This window comes from Cyprinodon variegatus, unplaced genomic scaffold, assembly GCF_000732505.1.
Source record: "Cyprinodon variegatus isolate N-32 unplaced genomic scaffold, C_variegatus-1.0 Scaffold23, whole genome shotgun sequence".
NCBI classification, from domain to species: domain Eukaryota; kingdom Metazoa; phylum Chordata; class Actinopteri; order Cyprinodontiformes; family Cyprinodontidae; genus Cyprinodon; species Cyprinodon variegatus.
Window position 1 is genome coordinate 1206382 of NW_015150476.1, and position 21805 is coordinate 1228186.

At 34.8% G+C, this 21805-nt stretch overlaps 1 protein-coding gene across 1 annotated transcript in view; it reads left to right on the forward strand.

Annotated features, from left to right (window-relative positions):
* Positions 1-21805, forward strand: part of astn2 (astrotactin 2) — a 398940-nt gene that overhangs the window by 189262 nt on the left and 187873 nt on the right. The window contains exons 8-10 of the mRNA XM_015392541.1: positions 8103-8187; positions 10810-10884; positions 14012-14149. Of these exons, the coding sequence (XP_015248027.1) occupies positions 8103-8187; positions 10810-10884; positions 14012-14149 (298 nt within the window). The remainder of the gene's footprint in view (positions 1-8102; positions 8188-10809; positions 10885-14011; positions 14150-21805) is intronic.

A 21805-nucleotide genomic window follows, 5' to 3' on the forward strand; every position in this document is an offset into this window, starting at 1 on the left:
AAAGAGGAGATAAAAGGGAGATAATGATAAATCTACTACTACTTTTGGTTAATTTAAAATATTCTCATGTCAAAATATTTCATTTATTCAAAACATTTAAATAGATAAAGTCTAATGTACTAGTTAAACTTTATTTAAATGTAAATGTTTGAATATATAAAATAGTTTGACATGAGGTTATTTTAAATTAGCCTGAAGTAGTTTTATGGCAATAAGATTAGATTATAATGCTTTTGGTTAGAATAATTGAACAATAATCAGGTTGAAGGACTTTGGTTTTGATTGTAGTTAATTAAAAAACAGATTTGAATTCAGTAAGATTCACTGGGACTTTAATTTCTAAATTATTTTGTGTTATATTTAATTTCTTAAATGGTATTTTAATAAACATACATTTCCTTTGCTCTCTGAAACCCTTTTGTCACATTTTTTTTTTAATTACACACTATGGATATACAATTATAAATTAATATAAATTTTACAACAAACTTGGAAATTAATTTAGAATTGAATTGGCCTATGTCTGAAGTAATACAAATTGTATTATATCTCCAAAGGCCTAAATGTTTTAAACTTAGTTGTAGTAAACTGCCTTTTAACAGTGTCTTAAATAAAGTTTCATAATTCTTGACTTTTTTGTTTTACATCTTATCACATTGCAACAACACTGTAATGTGTTTTAATCATATTTTGATCCAAGAGAAAAACACAAAATGGAACATTTGTCAAACGGAAGGAAAACGATACACATTGTCTCACACACAATACTTTAAGCTGTTATACACATTAGCTTACCTTTATGTTGATGTTCCAACATAAAAACAAATACTTTAAAATGTTACCTAATTAGTTCAGTCAGTGTGTAATTTAATTAACGTCAATGTGCGTGAAGCCCTTAGAAGTTTGTGAGAGAACAGAAAGCAAACAATGTTTGGGGATAAAAATGGCTAATTGGAAAAGCTTAAAGCTGATTTAAGTTATAATAACCATATTCCAAGCTTTAGGCATCTCACAGTGCAATTTTGAGTTTATGATCTAAAAATAAAAAGAATATGGCATAACTGCGACTCTACCAAGACATGGCCAGTAAAAGAGTAGAAATCACAGCAGTAACAAGCAAGACTGTGGCAATACTTGTAAAGCTGCACAGATTCACAGCTTAAGTGGTTGAACCTGTTATCAGGATATCTATTTAACTACTTTTCAAAATATCTGGTCTTTGTAAAAGAGTGGCCATTTTCAGCTTTGTGTGTGGTTTCCTGCCAGCCATGCAGGTGACAGAGCGGGCAGATGCCCCATCACCTGATGACAGACTTAAACTTTTCGGCTTCATGAAAATCCTTCTGTGTGCAAGAAAATAAACGACGCACTTTACCCTGAACAAGCTATCCCCACCGTGACACATGTAGATGTCACTGTCACGATTGTAGGGATACTTTTCTGTTGTAGGTTCAACAAAGTTGATCTGGGTTGAAATTCAGGGCAATGCTTAAAGATAGATTTTTCAAAAGGCTTTTTTCAATTTTTTTTTTCCAAGTAAACATACAGCTAGAGTTACATGGAATAATAACATAGGAATAATATGCTTGATTAACATTTATTGATGTGTGTTTAATTGGTATGACTGCTCCAAGTAAAAAAACTACAAAGGTGATGTTCACAAGAATATATATATAAAATGTGATGAGCTTCAGTAATTTGTTAAAAAGGGATCATCAAAATTCTATTTCCAGATATTAAAAGATGGCATATAGAAGTAATTTTAATTGCAACATTAGGAGGTTTTACAAAGCAACGATACAGGAGGGATGGATACAAATAAACCATTTTTTTTTTTATTCTCTATTTTTAATTTAAAAAAGAAAAGTAAAAAGTTATAATACATTTAAAATTGTTACAATACAGTTTATGGTTGTGTAATATAAATTATAAAATAGTATAAGATAAATATGAGTATTTTTGTTTACTGCAACTCAAGTGACCTAAAAAAATACTTTGGCTGCCTTCTCAACATATAACATACCTGTGGGCTAAAATACACTCTCTTCTTGGAGGGAACACATTTATTGAATCCGCCCAAGGTCTTTAAGAGGAATGACTTCGCTTCCTGGAAATATTATTACAAGCACAGATAGGCATCTGTACAACAATAAATCTTTTCTCTGCCAACAATATGAACCTTGAAATGTGAAAATCATCCACAGAGCCAGAAGGAGATACAGAAATTACTAGAGTGACGAACATCATTTTCAGCATGATGTGTAACCGAGTTGCTTTGTGCTCTCAATTGATCGCCTCTGTTTAACTGCTTTGGCCTCTTAATTTAGAGCAGAGGAGCGGTTGAAGTGAGAGAATGAAAAAAGGTGCCCACAAAAGGAGACTGAACCTATTGGCAATATCTTATCAGTCTGTTTAAAGTATACAACTATTCCCATCTCCACTATCTGGAAACTGATTTTCTTAGATTCTAAGATGGTCTGGATAAGCACAATTGCACCATGTTACTCATCTAATGGCCATTTCAATTACAGGTGATTATCTCCAAATTAGACCTAATATGCATTCTAACCAGGCAACCATATCTGTTAAGAGTCCATAGACGAAACCATTTTATGCAACCTTCTGAAAAATGCACCTTAACTATCCAAGAAGAAAAAAGGGAATAAATTGGCTAACAGGAAGCAGTTATTGTAGAAATATTTGATTTTTAAACAGCTATAAACCTGAATTACTTTCTCAAAAATGTTTTACATTAAGAATTTACAACCCTAAAAATGACATGGAAAGAAGCTCAGGTTTGTTTTTTAATGTCTAAACTTATACCTGTCTAATCAAGGAAGCTGATTTACTAATTTGGTGTATTGTACTGCAGTTGTTTTTTTTCTTTCATAGATTAGTCTGTTAAGAAAGATCAGGGGAAATCCATAGTAATTGGCCGAAGTTCAATGATTTTGGAATGTGCACTAATGCAGATCAGTGAACTTTGTTAAACAATTGTGCTGCCCACAGATCTATGTCTCTCTCAATCATCATATATACATCACTTGACTATTGCCCTTAAAGTGGGGATAAATCATCTTAATTAATTGACTAACAAAGTAGTTAAGAACATCTAACAGAGATGTGTTCTGATACATGTTCAATATGTTCAGAAATAAACTCAAAACAAATCATATATTATAATTTTGGCATCACAAAGTGAACAATGCAATCAAAAAAGGTGGCTCTTATCATCTGATGTATTTGATTTTGTCCTAAAAACAAGTGTAGCTGTTAGAGAGCTTGAGCAGTTTACTTATCCTCAAATCTATGGTGTTTTTACATCTCGGGAACATTTTTAAATGGCGTCTATAATAAATAACAGCACAAAGAATAAGTATGAACTAACATCAGTCTTATTCTGTTTATGTGAGCTTTGCATAAAATAAATTAAGATTTTCCTCCCGGCCACAATGTTATTTTTTATGCACCTGAACAGTCTTTTCTATGCAGAGACTGACACGCCTGACACATGCTCCTGCCTTTGTTTAAAGGTTAACTCAGCAGGCTGTGTAATCAGCCAGGCATAAATCTTCTTGTTAATTGCTTGATCCTAACCTAAATGTGTTTGCAGTGGAGAAAGAGACCCACTTTGCTGATTACTTGCAAGGTCTGTTTCAGATTAGAGCAGCAACGTGCTTTCAGGCTAGTGCACCTCATCAGAACCAAGGTGGGGAAGATGTATGAAACTGGTCCCTTGGCATCTCTTCTGCCTACACCTACAGTACTGAACATGTACTTCTAGAGGTTTACTATGCTTAACTACTATATTCCACTGTGACAAAAATGAAATAAACCCAATTTAAACCCATGTGTTTCTGTGTTTTACAAACTATGTTTTCGGAGGGGTTGTATTTTGTTTTTCACACACTTCTTGTTTTTGAATTGATGATAAGAAGATTCAATCAATGTTGTTTCTTTATACCTAGAATTACAGTTAAACTATTTCAGAACCTTTTGAAGACATTTGATTGCTGAAATACCAAGAGTTGATCAGTCTAGAAAGACCATAACTATAGGTAAATCTATAATCATAACAACCAGCTTGTACTGTATGCAGTCATTGGCCTTATGCAAAAACTGCGTATGAACAAATGTGTTTTTAAATTGTTCATATGAGAGATTAAGGAGAAACTGTCACATTCATCATTTTTCTCCTACTTCTAATCTTCTTTAAGGTACAAACCAATTTTACGAGTGCTCCAGACTTTATTTAGGAGTCTTGCACAATCAGTCAGCTGTTATCCAAACCTAGTTTTCCACTAAATTACTACATTTGTTTCTCTTAAAAGCAATTGTTTATTTTATTAGGCTACATCATTATATAGTATGCAACTCTGCAATTAAAAGCTGCAATACTTGCAGCAGGCGTGTCGGTATCCAGGGATACTGGTTTGATTTTTTGTCATTCCCTGCAAAGAAAGAACAGTCAGAGATCAAACTACTGTTGAAATAACAACTGGAACGGAAAATGAATAGAAAGTTAAGCAAATCCTCCTCTCCTCTCCTAACAGTGAGACTTGGTTATTCAAAAGCAATACTGAATTGTAAAATGCCAGGAAAATATGACCGTATCACTGTGATCACCAGATTTCTAAAAAAAAAAAAAAAGTACTTGAACTCTTGAATGACTGAAAAAGGCATTGAAAAATGCGTTTTCTACTTCTACTTTTTGTGTGGTATTCTGGTAGACATATATATTTAGCAACAAGACATACAGTATTTGCCTGCCATTTGAAATATAATTTCTAGTACTGAGACTGTTAAGCATTGCCTTTAGTTTGATTGCTGTTCAAAGTGCAGTATTTAGTGCAATCAAATGACATTTACCACTGAGCCTACAGTTTCTCGTTAAGCCAGTTACTCAAATAATCCATGTTTCTGGTCCTAGTTTGTTAAATCCCAGCACTATTCTAATATATAACGCTTAATATAGCAACTGCAAAAAAATCTTCCACTATATTGAAAATTTTATGTGCTTCTATTTTTATAAGAAGCAATCTTCAGAGGTTTATACTGCATCAAATAGCCACATAAGCATTTTAATGCATAATCCTTTCTTGGTCACTTTACTTTTAAACTTGTAAATGCAGTCTGTAAATTGTTAAACTACTAATTTTATGGTGTTGTCAATTAATATTCCGGGATGCAGTCTGCACTAAAATACACCTTGAAATTTCAGAATGGCATCCATCAAGCTACTGTATGAGGCGGGTTTATTCTTTATTTATTTGTCTGTGAGCGAGTAACAGCTGCTAAGGAGATGCATCTCGTTTACATATTGTCAGTCCATCTGCCTAAGAGTTGCATTTGGCAGCTAAATTTGGCCAAGCAACATCAGCTATGAAGATATTATTACCAATGAATTGTTGAATTAGAATCTTTATAATTGGCCAACAATGCAGACACATAGAAAATGTTTTATAACTTTTTATCACAGTTTTATAACTTGCAATTTACTATACCCACAGTAAACAACACACATTTTTCTTTGAGACATCTCTCTTTGAAAGATTGAAAGACGTATAGAAACTGCTGAGTGGTCTTAAAACCTTGAGGCAGTGTAATATCCCTCTGCTGTGATCCATCTTCTTAAGCTTCACATGCCACTCTTTTTAAATATATTCAGGTGCATCTCAGTGAATTGGAATTTCTTTGGAAAGGTATTTCGGCTATACAGCTTCAAATGTTTAACTTCTGTGAAATTTCTTGTAAATAAAATGAACTTACTTAACTTGAGAGGGAAAGAAAACAGAGAACACAACTGCAACACAAAGAAGACAATAAAGAATCAAAGTAAACTTAAAAAAAAAGTTTCCAGAGCAGCAGGAATCCTTTAGATATCCTTATGTGTTGAAGGCAAAACCTATGGTGATTACAAAACATTATTAATGAAATAGTGATATAAATGTATATACATTTACTTGTCAAAAGGTGCAGAAGTCTTACCGAACATTTCCTGAACATTACAGAAAACACCTGATTTCAGTGATTGCTTCCAAGTTTTGCTCAACAAACTTTTAGGTTAGACGTTCCATCAGGCTTGTTTAACTGTTTTATTTATTATTATATATACATATGTGTATATATTCAAAGTCACTTTCATTATTTCCGTTTTTATATCTCTCCTATTTATCACTGCTGTTTTTTCTGTCTTTAACGGAAGGGTACTGTATGTAAACTTTCAAAAATACCTTTCTAGTGAACAGGAGCACTCTGTAATGTATTTAATTGTAACTTAGTTTTGGATCCTTTGGCATGAATTGCTCTACCTACTATGTTATGATTTTGGCTTTCACATAGTGGACAAACCTCCCCCAATCTGCTGGTGAAGATTCTCAGTCATCCAGGTCATAGTCATTCCAAAATAATTTGAAAAAAAAAAAAACAATCCACTGGACTTTATTTACAAGTTTAAAGACGTTTCGCTTCCCATCCAGTAAGCTTTTTCAATTGAAAAAGTTAAAAAGTGTTTTTTAACTTTTTTGAAGTACCCCTAATCAGATCTTCTGCTGACATGCAACCCTAATCTGACTTTTTCATGGCAATTTCATGGGCACAGTTATGTTGATTATTTATGTTGAAGTAAATTGGATTAATGAGGACATGAATGAGGATGATGTGACAGAAAAAAATGCAGAAAAAAGGGTTTGATTAAGAAAGATGACTGGCTGTGGTGACCTCTGGTAGGGAAAAGCCAGAAGAGAAGGAAAAAGAACTAAATTAGCTACATATCCCATAGTTTTCAAAGCATTGGCAGTCTGAGTGGTCATGTCAGATTTTCCTCTGGCTTCTAATTAATAGTTTTGTCTCTCACAACTCATCTTCACAGACCATTCTAGAGCAGTGGCAGTCGCTTGTTCACTATGGCAATTGTTAATAGTTGTGCTCTTTTTTTCTTGCATTGCTTCATCTTTTGAGGATAGGTTGATAATATTCCCGCCTGTCGTTTTTATTATAAGACAGAGACTGGAATCTACTATTACATCATTATTAGCAAAGCCTTACTAAACATTTCTAGTAACTGTCACATCCATTACAGTAATTCCATAAACAACGCTTCTAAATTCTTCTGCTGGACATGTGGGCCATTTTTGAGTTGTAAAGAGTTTACATAAAAATCTGATGGCAGTCATATTAAATTACTAGTATGAATAGTCACCTCATAAAAATCTAATTTCAGCAACAACAAAAAAAAAAAAAAAGAAGAAATAAAAGGAATTGAGCATCAAGATCTGCTTTGTGGAGGTGGCCATGGAGGAACTCAACCTGTTCATTGACTTTAGCACATTCTTCAGTCTGGAGTATCTTTTCTTCCTTTAAAGAAATGCATAATTTATGCTTTCTCCCTTGTACTGAGGTCAGCTGAGTTTATGGGAAAAATTAGGGAATTCCATTATCATTAAACCGGCGTTACATTTTATGGTTTCTTCTTGTGATGTTGAGGGCAACTGTCCTTCATAAAATTGTATCCGCAGGAGAACCCTGTGGGGCTTAAAACACAACAGAGCAACACCAGCAGATGCAGGGCTCCCTTAACTATCACAGACTGCTAAAACTTTACTGTCGATCAACAGCAGCTTGGGCTATTTATCTCTCCAGTCTTCCTCTGCATTAAAAATTAAATTATAAAGTTTTTTAAAGCTTTTTAAAGTGACACAATAATATGACACATTTTACAAAAGCCTCAACTTAAACAAAAAAAGAAACATTTAGTAGCAAATCAAACAAAACATTGCTGGGAGATGTAGTAGTGAATGTTGAACTGTGAATGGAACCAATATGTTTTCACAGGAAGAAAACTAAGATTTGGCTATTATTTTGAAAATATCCTTTATAAGAATAATAATTCTACTGAGTCAAACTGATATGATTACTTCCATTATATACATTATCTTTACCTCACTGAAGAAAATTAGCTGTAGAATTATATGACGACGGCACAAGTTAGTTAATACATCTTAAATGAAGGAAGAAGCTTAAAAATATGAAATGGTAATGTGTTCCCTCAGTAAGAAAAGGTAAAGTTTGCCTTTTTTCTTTCCCCTTGTTTTGTTCCCCAGGAGAATGTAGCTGTCATGAGGGTTATTCTCCTGACCCTGACCATAAACACCTTTGTGTTCGCAGTGACTGGAGTCGCAATGAAGGGTAAGACCTCTTTACTTGTTTCACTCACAGCTGAATATACATATATATATATATATATATATATATATATATATATATATATATATATATATATATATATATATATATGATTTGAAGATGGATCTACACTTTCAGAGTGTATTTAGGAATGTAAGAACTTTTAGGTAATGAAATAAAACATTTTAGGGCATAACTAAAGTTTTGAAATTCATCATTAAGAATGAGACAAACTTGCAAAAATGTAGGAAGGACGTTGTAGCGTGTAATTGCATAATCACCAGGGTAGGATATGAAGAATGAGATAGAAAGAAGCTCTCTAAAAGGTAACCAGATGGAAATATAGGAAGGCCTATTCTCTGACCTTGGTCGAAAATGATCAGCATTTCTCAGTCAATGGGCACATTTTTCCAGCTTTGCTTGACATCAAATGTATAATAACTATACTTAAAGAGGCTTTACAGTTTAATTTAAATCCAGAACATCGACTATTATCTTGCTCCCCCTAGGGATTTAAACCTTGTATTTTTGATAATATATTAAACTCATTATGGAAATTATTTGTCAGGCTATCACAACAGTTTGTGAGGAACATGTTTAATGCATTCAGGGTTCTTAATCAAATGTTCTTTAATAATGAATCATCAGCATAACAAATCATCCTTATAATGCCTGAGGTTTTGGTAGTGTCCCAATTTAGAATATAAAGTTTCAACAAAACTACAAGAAAGACAATAAACCTTAGAGAATTACTAGTTGTCAGTGTGTTGATTTATAAAGTGCCTTCCATCATTTCACATTGAGAATATTGGCCAAGATTTCAACTTTCAGATATATACAGATTAAAAATTTACCTTTTTATTGGGGTTTCGTATATTAAACCAATATGAATTGGGGAACTTTGTTATGTTAGATAAACACAGATACATTTTGAAACAGAATATCTGTTACATATCTGAACAAAGCATTGTGAATTTGTATTTAAACAAATTAACCGTGATATCCCGAAATAAAATAAAGGACAACCAAATGCCTCCCAAAATTACTCATTCTGTTTATACAGAACCATTATCAACCAATCAGAAAAGCTAATCCGTGACCTGGCAGGGGGACAGAATGCATTGCTGATGCAGAGAGCTATTATCAGTCCCCTGAAACTGTTTATTAGTGTCTAAATTAACTTAAAATTTCGAAACATGCTGGCAAAATATGTTTTTATTATTCTGGTGTTTGCAGTTTGTACCATATAACTGAAACATGCGGATATCTACTTCCAGCTGCAACGAAAAATAGATAAACCCCCAAGAGGCGAATGGGCCCGAGTCAGCTGCTGCTGGGGATTCCTTGTGACAGCACACAGCCGCTATGTGGGGGTCTCTGTGGCTCAAACAGCAAATTAATCCTTAAAGGCAGGATATTGTTGATGAACTGACTGCACAGTGAATGTTTTAGGTGGACTTTCTCACTTAAAAAATATCAAAACAACTACAAAAGTGGTGTTGTAAGGAAGACAAAAAGTTAGCTACATTCCACCTCAAAATGTAGAAAATGGAGTCTAAATTTCCAAATTTACACTGTGCAAAGTCTCTGATATCTGAAATGTACCTGGTTATTATACTAAAAGAAAACAACAGTGTATATTAGATTTTACTGATTGCAGTACTCATATAGCTGGTCGGCTACTGGAAATAAAGTTTGGACCAGTTGTGTGTTCTTATATACAGCAATCCACTGGACTAAAGGTAGAGTGCTGTTTCTCAAGCAGGCTAATTGTGAAAGGGCTTCCAGAGTAATGGGAAAGCATGGTGATGAATTACTTGCAATTCTGATTACCTCAGTAATGCAAATCCTGGGACTTTAAATCTTTCCTCTATGAAAAAAATGCCAGTATACTGTATGTTACAAGAAGGAAACTCACACTGCTCCAGGAAAGATGATTTTAACAGTGAACTGTAGAGAAACATCATTATCCATGAGCTCCCTCTTTATCCACACTCTCTCCATTAATCTCCTGGTCGCGATCTTTACTCACTGTAGCAGCAACGTTGACCATTCCCTCTTTGGTTCTTTGAAAGAATGTTCTTATTTTGGGAAGTTTTCTTCTGTTTTTCCAGCACCTCTTCTTTTCTTTTCTGGAATCCTCTTAAGTACCTCCTTTTGGTACCATCGTCGCTAACACCATTGTTGTTCCTTCAAGATCTTTACTGTGGTTTGAAACATATTCTATGAATGTATTTTTTACAAACCGTCTAATGAACTATACACAGTTATCAACATAGTAATTAAAAGTACCACTGTCTGCTTTGCTATTGGTGTGCATTTAAATGGCTCACCATCATGCTGAAATCTGCCATGTGTTGGGGTATAAATACAGTCCCGTCAGTCAATCTAGTATCAGGTGGGTGTAAGATGAAATTTACTGTAAATACTTTGAAATAATGATGTAACTAATTTACTCTCAGTAATTGAACTGCAAGACAATAACATTTTTAAAGCTTCAAGATTTTCCATAATGTAAGTTATACTGAATTAAGGTGCTTAAATAACTGTTAAATGATCCAGCTTAGACATACTGTGAAACTAAAAGAAATAATCTCTGTCTTTTTTCTTGTCTCCTCTCCTAAGTCCTTGGCCATATGCTAACTTGGAGAAAGGGTATGATCTAGTCACAGGAGAGCAGGCCCCAGAGAGAATCTTCAGGTGAGTCCTACGCCTCGATGCATTTTTTGATCATACGACTTGTGCTAGCCATCTGTGAGTCTGTAGAGGAGTGACTGCCATTCTCTTGACATGAATTCACATGTGAGTTGCATGTGTGTCACAGAGCATACAGATAAGTAGTTCACAGATGCATATGAATACAGCTGTACTGACAAAGAAAGACACCTCATGCTGGAGTAAAGCCTTGCCAGAGGGTTTTTTTGTGTTTTTGCAGAATAGCCCAAGGAAAACTTGTGGAAGGACTCATGTCAAATGCTTTTACTGCCATTTTTTGTTTCTCGCCCCAGTCTTGATGGGGTCATTGTGTTTGACATTTTTCACAAAGTGTTAAAGGCAAGGGACCCATTCTTTGTTGCCTAGCTCCTTATTTTGTAACCCCCCTCCCCTCCACGCAAAAGAAAAAAAAAGAAGCCGCTGGACTCTATAAAAGATGATAAGTACTCATTTTGTGAAATCGAACTTCTATTTCATGCTCTCTAGACCTTCTTGATGTAGGTAGGAGGGATTCTTTGTCACTAGAGCCTCGGTCCACTTTACTCTGACCTTGTAGATAGCTGTTTAGGTGGAGTCCATTATAAGAACTGAAGCAGTAAATTCACAATCTGTGTTCTGCCCAGAAATCTGCTTCACTTTCTGTGCCTGCACTGGTAAAAGCACCACAATATATTTGTGATCAGGTAGCATACACTGAAATCCAGGCAGTAACCAGACACGCTGGTTCAGTTGCTCTGCAAAATGCACTCAGCCTTGAACACACCAACACAGATAAACACGCAAGTAATGAAGATCCAGCGGTAAAAAGGAAAACTGCAGGAGTCTTAGGAAGTGAGAAGACTGTGAGGATCTTTACCACAACAAACTCTGTCAGTCAAGAGAGGAGATTTATCGAAACAGGGATTAGATTCACACTTGGTGGGCTTCAGTAAAAACTAGAGCTGCCTCAACAGTGAGACATTAAAGCATCTTGTGTTCTCCATAAACCACATATTCTCAAAGAATAGATTTTTAACTCTTTTGAACTGTCAAGTATTGCATAGAGGTCTATATAAATAATTAGATTTTGAGAATATTGGAATTTTATATATTTATTTTGTTTGTGGTGTTTGAAACTTACTTATGTGATTTAGCACTAAATAGTAAGAGTCAGGAGACTTGACAAAAGCACATTCAATCATTCACCCATTCACACACTGATGGAGGCAAGCTACATTGTCGCCACACCTGCCCTGGGGTTCACTGACAGAAGCGAGGCTGCCATACAATACACAATGCAGGTGAAGTGCCTTGCCCAAGGACACAACGACACTGAAAGTCGGGACCGGGGCTTGAACCATCAATCCTTTAGGGCAAACTCTTACACCCGACGCCACTGTCGCCCCAGGAGACTAAGAGAAGTTTATTGAAAAAACTAGAAATACCAAACCATTTCTGTGTTTAATAGAACATACTGAAGGGTATTTATATGAACCTGTTATTTTAAATTGAACGGTACCATTTATGTAAAATATGTGTAGTAATAAGCTAATGAACCATTTAATGTTTCTCAAAACTTCACCTTTTGGTACTGAAATTAACAATTTATCGATTTAGAATGATATGAGAGTGATAGACATGAAAATGGCATAAAGTTTTAGGACAAATTCAAGATAAATAAGTGCATGTATCCAAAAACAACACATATCTAGCAATACTATCTAAATATCTGCCAATCTCTACTGTTTTTAAAAATACAATTACCTTGTATAGCTTTTCACAAATGACAAGTGCTGGTGGAGGTTCTCAGTCATCCAGGTCATAGTCATTCCAAAAAAAAAAAAGAAAATTAAAAACAATCCACTAGACTTTGTTTCCAAGTTTGAAGACGTTTCGCCTACCATCCAGTTAGCTTTTTCAATTCAAAATGTCAGGAATAGCGTTGAGTTCGAGGTTTTATACAGTAGCCCAACAAAGCCTTGTTTTTGTTTTGAAAACAACATATGGCACAAATGACAAGTTCTTACATGCTGCCTTGGCCCCATCTCAAAACAAACATTCTATAAAAATTGATATATGAATTTCGGCCATTCAATATAACTGGCTGGTGAATGCAATGTGATATCATGATTCACGAACGTAAATGTGAATCTTAAAATCCAACCCAACATAGTCACAATAAGGACACACAGGGAGGAAAATTCAGGTTTCCTACTCAGGAAGTTGACAGGAATTGGTGATCAGGAAAAATAAAGTGGGCGAAGTCAGAGGTGCAGAAATAAGTGTCAGGATCCGAGGTTAATGATTAAATCTGTAGTCAGGGCATAGACGTGAGGTTGAACATGGAGAGGTGGATTCAGGGAGATAGATCCAGGGGTTAGAGAGGAGGCAGCAGGAGTCAGAAACAAAGTGGATGCCCAGAAATCACAAGCCAAGGTGAGCAAGGAAAAACTGGAAAATCCAGTGAACAGAAATTAGATTGAGATTATGCAGGCAAGGGAGGAACTCTGGGCATTTACTCACTTAATGCTTTTCATAATTTGGCACTCTTTGCAAACCAAAGAGCAGTACTGTATATTAAGCCAGGTGAACAGGTGGAGCGAGGAAGTGTGATTAGTGTGTTGGCAGGGGAGAAGCAGGGGATAACGATGATCTAAATAGCATCTGCACCGAGAGGATCAGAAGCAGACAACAGAGGTGCAGACTAACAGGCCAGAATCAGGACAGTTTATAAATGTTAGATGTGTAATGGCTCAAGGTGAGGAAGTGTCCTTATGGGAATTTCAGACTTTCATAAGAATATCTGTAGAGTCAGACAATGATGTTTAGTAACAGTTTGGAGTTTATTTCCACATTCACTCAACCAGGTCATTATGGAGCTTGCTTGTGCCCTGATGCACAGCCATTTTGTAACAGGAAGGAACCACAAAAAACGTTTCTACAACATTTGAAGTAGAACATTTGCCAAAATGCTTTGATATGCTGAAGTTGTGAATACCTCATACGAGCCATTTCTTCCACATTCCAGTTTACATGTCTGTATCAAATATGTAGCATACATTTATTGTTTGCCATTATATTCTGTGCAGATCTTATAGTGTCACTTAAGCACCTGTTTCCCTTACTTGTACAGATCTTTCTACAGTTTGGGCCAAGGGTTGTGGCTTCCCGTCAGCAAAAGCTTTGTGGTGCCACCAGTGGAACTGTCAATCAACCCCATCGCCAGCTGTAAGACAGATGTTCTGGTTACTGAAGATCCAGGAGAGGTCAGGTAAGTCAGAACCAGCTCAGACCAGGAATAGATATATACAGGCAATCTAACAACTTGAATCTGTGTTTACAGAACCCCTTTCTTAGGGGCTGAGGCAGTTATTTTATAAATTAATTTATTTCACCAAGAGATTAGGCAAAAACAAAACAGTTTACTGTGCTAATTAGGGAAATAAACAACTAATTTACTTACAAATAATAATAGATTAATGGTTTTTTAGATTAAAATCTGTTTATCTGATATGCTAAAAACATGAGCTTAGAAGAAGTTACTTTCAGTGTTGGGGCATTCCTGCCCTCCACTAGAGCAGTGACTCCATACCGGGGGTACTCCTACCCTTAGTAGTCCACGAGTGCATTGCAAGGGGTAAATACAAATATTTTATTTCTTATGTAGTAAATAAAATAGGGCTGGGATCTGTTTTGTTTTCTGAGGACCAAATAGAACAATTAAAAAAGGTTTTATCAACTAAACGGTCAATTTTTCTTAAATGCTGGAGTTCGCCTGCAGCTCAGGTGTCTTGATGAAAACAAAGTAAAACTAATTAATCAGTCAGACTCTAATTTTTGTTCTGTATTTTGTTCCCAATTCCTCGAGTTTAAATGTGATTAAAAGAGTTACTCAGAGGAGATCCAGTTTTATAAATACAGGTTTATAATATGATATTTTGTATTTAATTTGATTCCTTACTAACTTTAAGGCAACATGTTTATGTTTTTTTCTTTTTCATTTGAGGTGGAAAGCCAAAAATGCCTAAGAATAAATGTTTAAATTAAAAGATTAAGTAAAATCAAGTCACAAGTCAAAAAAGGTTGGGAAACACTGCAGTAGAGGATGTTGCTGTGGATTCTGGATTGGATCCTTACTGGTATTTGCAAGGGAAGTAATGCTGGAGCAGATGCATGCTAGGAAAGAAACAAATAATCCAGACTCAGGTCTAGACTTATATGAACTGATTAATGCAGATTCCGAATGTGCAATATGCGTTTCTGTTTGAAAATATAAATGGGTGATAAACTACCTTAGCTATCACCTAGTCAGAGCTTATTTAAATGTGCTGCATGGCAGAGCAGCATCAACTTCTATGCTGTGCTTAGAGAGCGAGGATGTGATGATAAGAAAGTAGAGGGAACTACGCAAAACATTTGTAACATGACAGTAAAAGACTTTCTACCCATAAGTACAGTAGATTAAATCTTTACTGAGTTAATGCACTTCATTTAGCTGTTTTAACCTTGCTCTGAGAGCAACCAGAACCAACCAAAGGAAAGCATCGCTAACAGCAGAAAGTTTCTCCCAGCAATGATTGTTGAAAACTTTGAAAACAGAGATTTATATCATAACTAGCATAAATTTTATTGAAACAAAAAGCCCAAATATTGTGACAGCATTCCAGAGTGGCATACCTTTTTCTTCTAATGATAGTTTTACACCTCTGTATTTTTGAAAATTAGTTTTTCAAATTCCATCTTTTTAATTAGTAACCTAATAGCTTTTTTTATATCTTGCAAATATTTAGAAATTTAATAGTGCATAAGAAAAGATTCGTTTTTTGTTATTTAGTCAATACAGATGGGATAATAAATTGTTAAAATAACATGTATTTTGTCATTCAGCATAATTGTAAAAAAAAATGCTTAATCCTTTATATTAAAGATATATATCTTATATAAATTTATATAAAACATATAAATTGAATGCTAAAGGTCCTGCAATGATCTTTGGTGTTAATGCACCTTCACATTAACCCCTTGATGCATGGATTTAAATATATATGACACATTTTAGTCATTACGATATGTGATAGTTTTAGTTGGTTTAGTCGACTAAAACTGAAAAAAGGTTTTAGTCTAGTTTTATGTTGTAAAAAAAATTCACTTTTACAATTTCGAATAACAACCTGATTTTTTACCAGACTGTCAGCTCTAGCCTAGATACAATTGCTGGGTATAGAATTCTGCTGTGCAGTTCATCATTGCTGTTGGGGAGAAAACTTAGATTTTTAGAATTCAAATAATTTTTTAAAGAATTAATGCCCTACTTTATAAAAAAGTGTCTTACAAAAATTGTGAAAAAAGCATATCTAGTTCAACACGTGCTATTGGTTAATATAGCAGACAGACAAGTTAACAAAATGTTCAAAAAAGAAGTGGTTTTAGACATACAAGGTTTCCATCACAAAGAAAACACTTCCTGATCTACTCTGAATTATGCATTACACACAGATCAATAGAATCATCATTGGCAACAAAAACATTCTTCTTTCTACTTTCTATAAGGAGATAAAGAGAGAAACTACATAAATGCCTTGTAATGCCATGGCAATCCAGACCTTAATTTGATGAATATAGAAATACCGGTAATCAAAAATCTATGTATGTTTTCACCTGGCTCTTTATCCAAAAATAAACAGAATGCAATGAAATATTTTATTTTGATAAAAATTTGGTAACAATGAAAGAATATGTAGTATCACTTCTTCTGAGGTGGCAGAAATAAAATATTGATAGTGAAGGGTTTGTTTACGCTTGGCAGAGGATGATCAGCCCTGTATAGTTGATCAAGTATCGAGAGCAGAGCCTGAAGATAAGAGCAAAGTTCAGCGCTCAGTACCAGACTATTCCGGGTTATTATCTCAGACCCTGCCGCTGCTGCCATGGTCCATCTGTGCTCCTGCAGCATGTGCAACGCTGCACGGCGTGATCAAACAAGACCCAGCAGCACGACTAATATTGGTTAGCTGATTATAGCACAATGATTCATTCCAAACGTCTGACCGACCATCCGCTAATCTTTATTTAGTCTCGTCTCAAAACTCAAACCTATTACTAGACATGTTTTAGTCATCAAAGTTCCATGTTTAGCTCATCGTTTTTCATAATTGTCATGAAAAAAAGGAGTGACAACGAAATGATTTTGTCATCGTTGAAGAAAACAACACTGTCTGGCACCAGCAGTCATATCACATTTTAAATTATTTCAAATCCATTTTCTTTTCCATTTTTATAGTCTGTTTAAACTTTAGCATATCATCTTCACCAGGTTGGGTTGCCTTTATTTGGGCATAAATCATGACTGATTGATTTATTATTGTGAACATATATTGTACTTTATGCAGGGGTTGTGAGCTAAATATGTAATATAAAAATTAGAGTAATAAAAGGGGACAGTGGTTTTCTAATTGGTATCAAAGTTTCCCATGTAGCCAATTTCCTACTTTGCTGTATAAATACAAACTTTTTAGAGGCTTAATAAAACTGCCTAAGGAGCCCTGAAGCCCAGGGATGTTGTATGCCTCTGATGTACAGTAAATAGGATTATGGTATGCCTCTAGATTAATTATCCTAGGTCTTTCATTTGCTTTGAGATAAGTTACTAACAGAAATGGTGAGCTGCAAAATGAGGACATAATGTAAAGCAGCTAAAAACAAACACTACTTTGGACATGCAGGGATCCATTCAGGTTCTGCATATTTATAAACTCATAGAACTCATGAAAAATTAGTCTCCCCATTAAACCATGAAGGAAATAATTTATGTAAGCTATCGCTTTGATGGTTAGGTAGGTTTCTTATTGCCTTTATATATTCTGACAATCAGGTATGCATGGTGCATAAAACTTAGGTCACAGTTCCAGTTACTACTGAAAAACACCTTAGCAGATGGTTTCAAAGTTTGGATTTATTTTATTTGATAAATGGATCTGTTTAGGTTACAGCACCGGCTGTCAGTAGAGCATGCCTTCAGGAAAGAAAGCTATTTTTATCCCTTATATCACATGGGAAATGTTTGTAGAACCTTTTGTTTTTTTGCGACATACTGCAGCTTAACAATTCATCTTTCTTAGGATGTTGCTCTTGTTCTTGATTGTAAAACTAGAGTCATTTAGAGTGGAGTATTAGAATTTTGGAATGAAAATAGAAAACATCCAAAATCATCAATGCAAGACATTTTTCTACACTGTCCTATGTGGATAAAATTGCTCGATATATGACTTTCATATGGATTACTAACTTAATGTTCTGTATTAAAGTGATGATTAGTCCCTGTAACTGTGAGGCAGATCTGTCAGATTGTCATGAATAATGCAGCTAGCTTATTATCCAAAGTATTTTTTTGCAGGAATAAGTCTCATGGGAGCTCATGGTGATTCAGTCTGATGCTCTCCAAAATGTTTATCTGCACATTTATGTCGACAGTTAGTCACGATAGATGGGCTCTTGTGGTGAGTGTAAAAAGGCACTGCATCTGGAGCTTTTAAAAGGACATATCTCAATCTCACTAATGCTTTTTAAGCGTACAGCCATTATCCTTTGAGATGTTTTACACGTGATACAGAGAACTAAAATTGTAAGAGACAAAAGCGTTCCTGCATGGCCTGTATTTATTTATCGTTCAGATTAATGGATTGGACAATGAAATATGTAACTGCATTTCAGACTTATGACGTAAAGAGATCTCAGACTTTTATTGCTTAAAATCCATCAGTCAGAAACACAAAGAATACCTTGTTCCCAAATGATATGTCTTAGATTAAAGCTTCAAAGAGAAAAACAATCTTTAAATACAGTTTGTTCTTGTGATAGATTCTTACTGTGAGAATCTTTTTAAAGTAATTTAACTGCCACTAATCATGGTTAAGCAGATTAAGGGAGAGTAAACACAGTCAATGTTGTCCCCAGGTAATCATTTTTAGTTTAGTTATCATTGTTTTCTACATTTTAAAGTTAAAGTGTGTAATAATTGCAGGGATGAACAAAAATAACAAAAAATATTATATATTATACATGTTTTTTATTACCTATATGCTGAATGTCTCAAACTTTATTTGTGTTGACATAGACATTGCTGTTTCTTTTTCTTCCATGCACTCTTTCCTGTCTCTCTCTCTTTCTTTCTCTCCTCTGTTTCCGTGTCTGTTGTATATTATTTTACTCCATAAATAATTTTCAATAAAGTTTAATATACAAATATCAAGCAGAACCTTATGGCAACAACCATAAAGGCCTGCTTGTGAAAGCAAAGCTGTTGGGCTATCATCCCGCTCTGGGACATCTATTCCCAGAGCTCTGCTGGCATAACGGTACACCAAAAAAAACATTCCCTATGTATGAAATTGTAAAAAAAAAAATAATTTAAGAGCTACTGTTATTTTAAGTTGCGATTAATGAGCTTGTGGAACTTGATCAATTGGAGAAAAAAACCAAATGCCCAAGGATATGTCACCACAGGTGCTGGAAAACAACAATACGCCATTTTTCACAGAATTTGATCCTAAAATGTTTTACAGTTACATAGTCATAAGGAAGAGCTTGTGAAACATTTTTCATTTTATCATTTACCTTTACAAGCTTTTTTATGACCAAATACATTTTTACTCTGTGATTATCGTCATTCCAAAGCAAAGGTGATCCATTCGGTTACAAAGGTGCTTGATGAGAGTCAGCATATTTGTGTGGAGCGGGAATAAGAGCATTAATCAGAGCAGAGGCAGACCAATAACCGGCTCCGTAATCATGCTGGAACAGCGCTCTAACTTTAGGCAGTGTCGTGTGGTCATTCATCATGTGGAAAAGGCAGGGAAGCAGATTAATAACAATTACTTTAAGGCTGTGTTTAGATGCAGCCAGTATAAGGTTGGGTCAAGCAATGGAGTCAAAGTGCCAAGAGCACTGATCTTGATTAGGTAGAGCAAAAGGCCTCTTTTTTTGACAGCCTATCCTTGAAGTTTTCAATCCTTTTAGAAATGAAAAAAGGCGTTTCTATTAACTTTTTCTTTTTAAAACATTTTAATTTCCACTTATGTAGTTAAAATTGCATTTAGACTTTCAAAATGATGAAAAAATTGTTCTGAAAAAATAGGTCAAAACTAGGTATGAAGGTGTCAATACCGATCTTGGTCTTGGTCTCAGTCTCACTTCTCTATGAGCTTGGTTTTGGCCTAAAATTTTCAGGTCTTAACAAATTACATCAAGGGCAATCCAGATTTGTAGTTCCATAATAAAATTAAATAATCTTATTATGAAGGATAACTTCCTTTGATCTCCACCTTCATTGCTCTGCATTTTAAATTAAAACAGCGTCACTGATCACAGCACCACTGACCATCTCAGAAAAAATTGTGTTATTGCTCATGAGGACTTTGAAATCTTTCCGTGAGAATTTTTGCAACACCACTGCATTGGGTTCTTTGATTTACCTGCAGTCTTACTTTCACTGGAGGTACACCTCCTGTCTCACTCCCTTACATTTCCTTGGTTTCAAAAATTTTTAATTTGCTTTTCAAAATCATTAAGATTGAAGAAAATAGAAAGAAATAAAACTCTGTGCAACGTATAAATTCTGTCCACATCAATGATTTAAGATAAGTAAGCGGGACAACCTCTAGTTTTACTACACATTTAAAGTACACAAGGAAAGTAAGAGCCTAATTTACTAACCTTAACCTTCACCTAAATCTGATAACATAGTGTTGGCAATATTGTGTTCAAATACTTTTTAAACATACTAAGAGAGATTTAGCACATTTACCAACAGAACAAAAGGACATCCACAGAATCTGATTTAAACAATAAACAGATAAATAAAAAAAACAAGAAAATTGATTAGATGCTATGTACAGAAAAAAAACACCAACGCTAGTGTTGCAACATCTTCCAACATCTACATATTCCAAGAAAACAACCAAAAAAAAAAGTTACCAGTAAAAGAACATTAAAAAAAGAAACAAAAAAGAAATCTGACAGAAAAACTAGTTAATTTGTCCCTCAGCTATATTTGGTTGCTAATTCCTAGCTATTTCAGTAGAATAACATAGCTTTGCGAAACATAACCTATGTTTACATGCACAATTTTTTTCTATTTGATTTAAATGAATTAATATTTGGAAAACAATTGTTTCGTTTGTGTGGATATCAAAATAAAAATATGTCATGTAAACATGCCAATTGGAATATCCTGGTAATGGCTAGCCATAGCGAACAGCCACTCAAGGCAGAAATAATAAATCACGTTGGCGCTGGGTGCACATGTACACTGAGGTCAGCTTGCCTCATTCAAAATAACATGATTCTGTGAAGTGTTTGCATGCATGCCAGTTGTATTGTCATTCTGCATAAACCAACCATCTCAATCAGATTATAAACTATTTGTAGTGTTGTTGAATCACGCAGATTCATGTTTACACAGCACATTTTTTGTCCAATTGCCCATTTATTCCATTTACTTATGCTAATTTAAACATGGCTATTGATAGGATCCATTAATTGCTGTCACCATTATGTATTAATTGGTTGAGAAAATGTTACAGATTTGTGTTTTTAAAATTTATCCTAAGTAATCAATTGTGGAGTTGTTGTTTTTTTCTTTTTCAGACGATCTATATAAGTATTGTAACCTCCGTTAAGATCCCAGTGAAGAGACACACGGAGTCAGATAGCCAGAACTTTAACAACTTTAATGCGGAACACACAGGTCTTCTCATTCAAACAGATAGCCTTTTCACTCACGGTTTGGCTCTCTTTTCTGCCGCTAAGCCTCATGGGAAACACATAACACATAACAGCACCGTTTAACCGCTACAATAAAATAGATCTATATGAAAGCATAGAGCAAACCAGGAGACTCAGCCAACAGCAGGGACCCGGGGGAACTGAG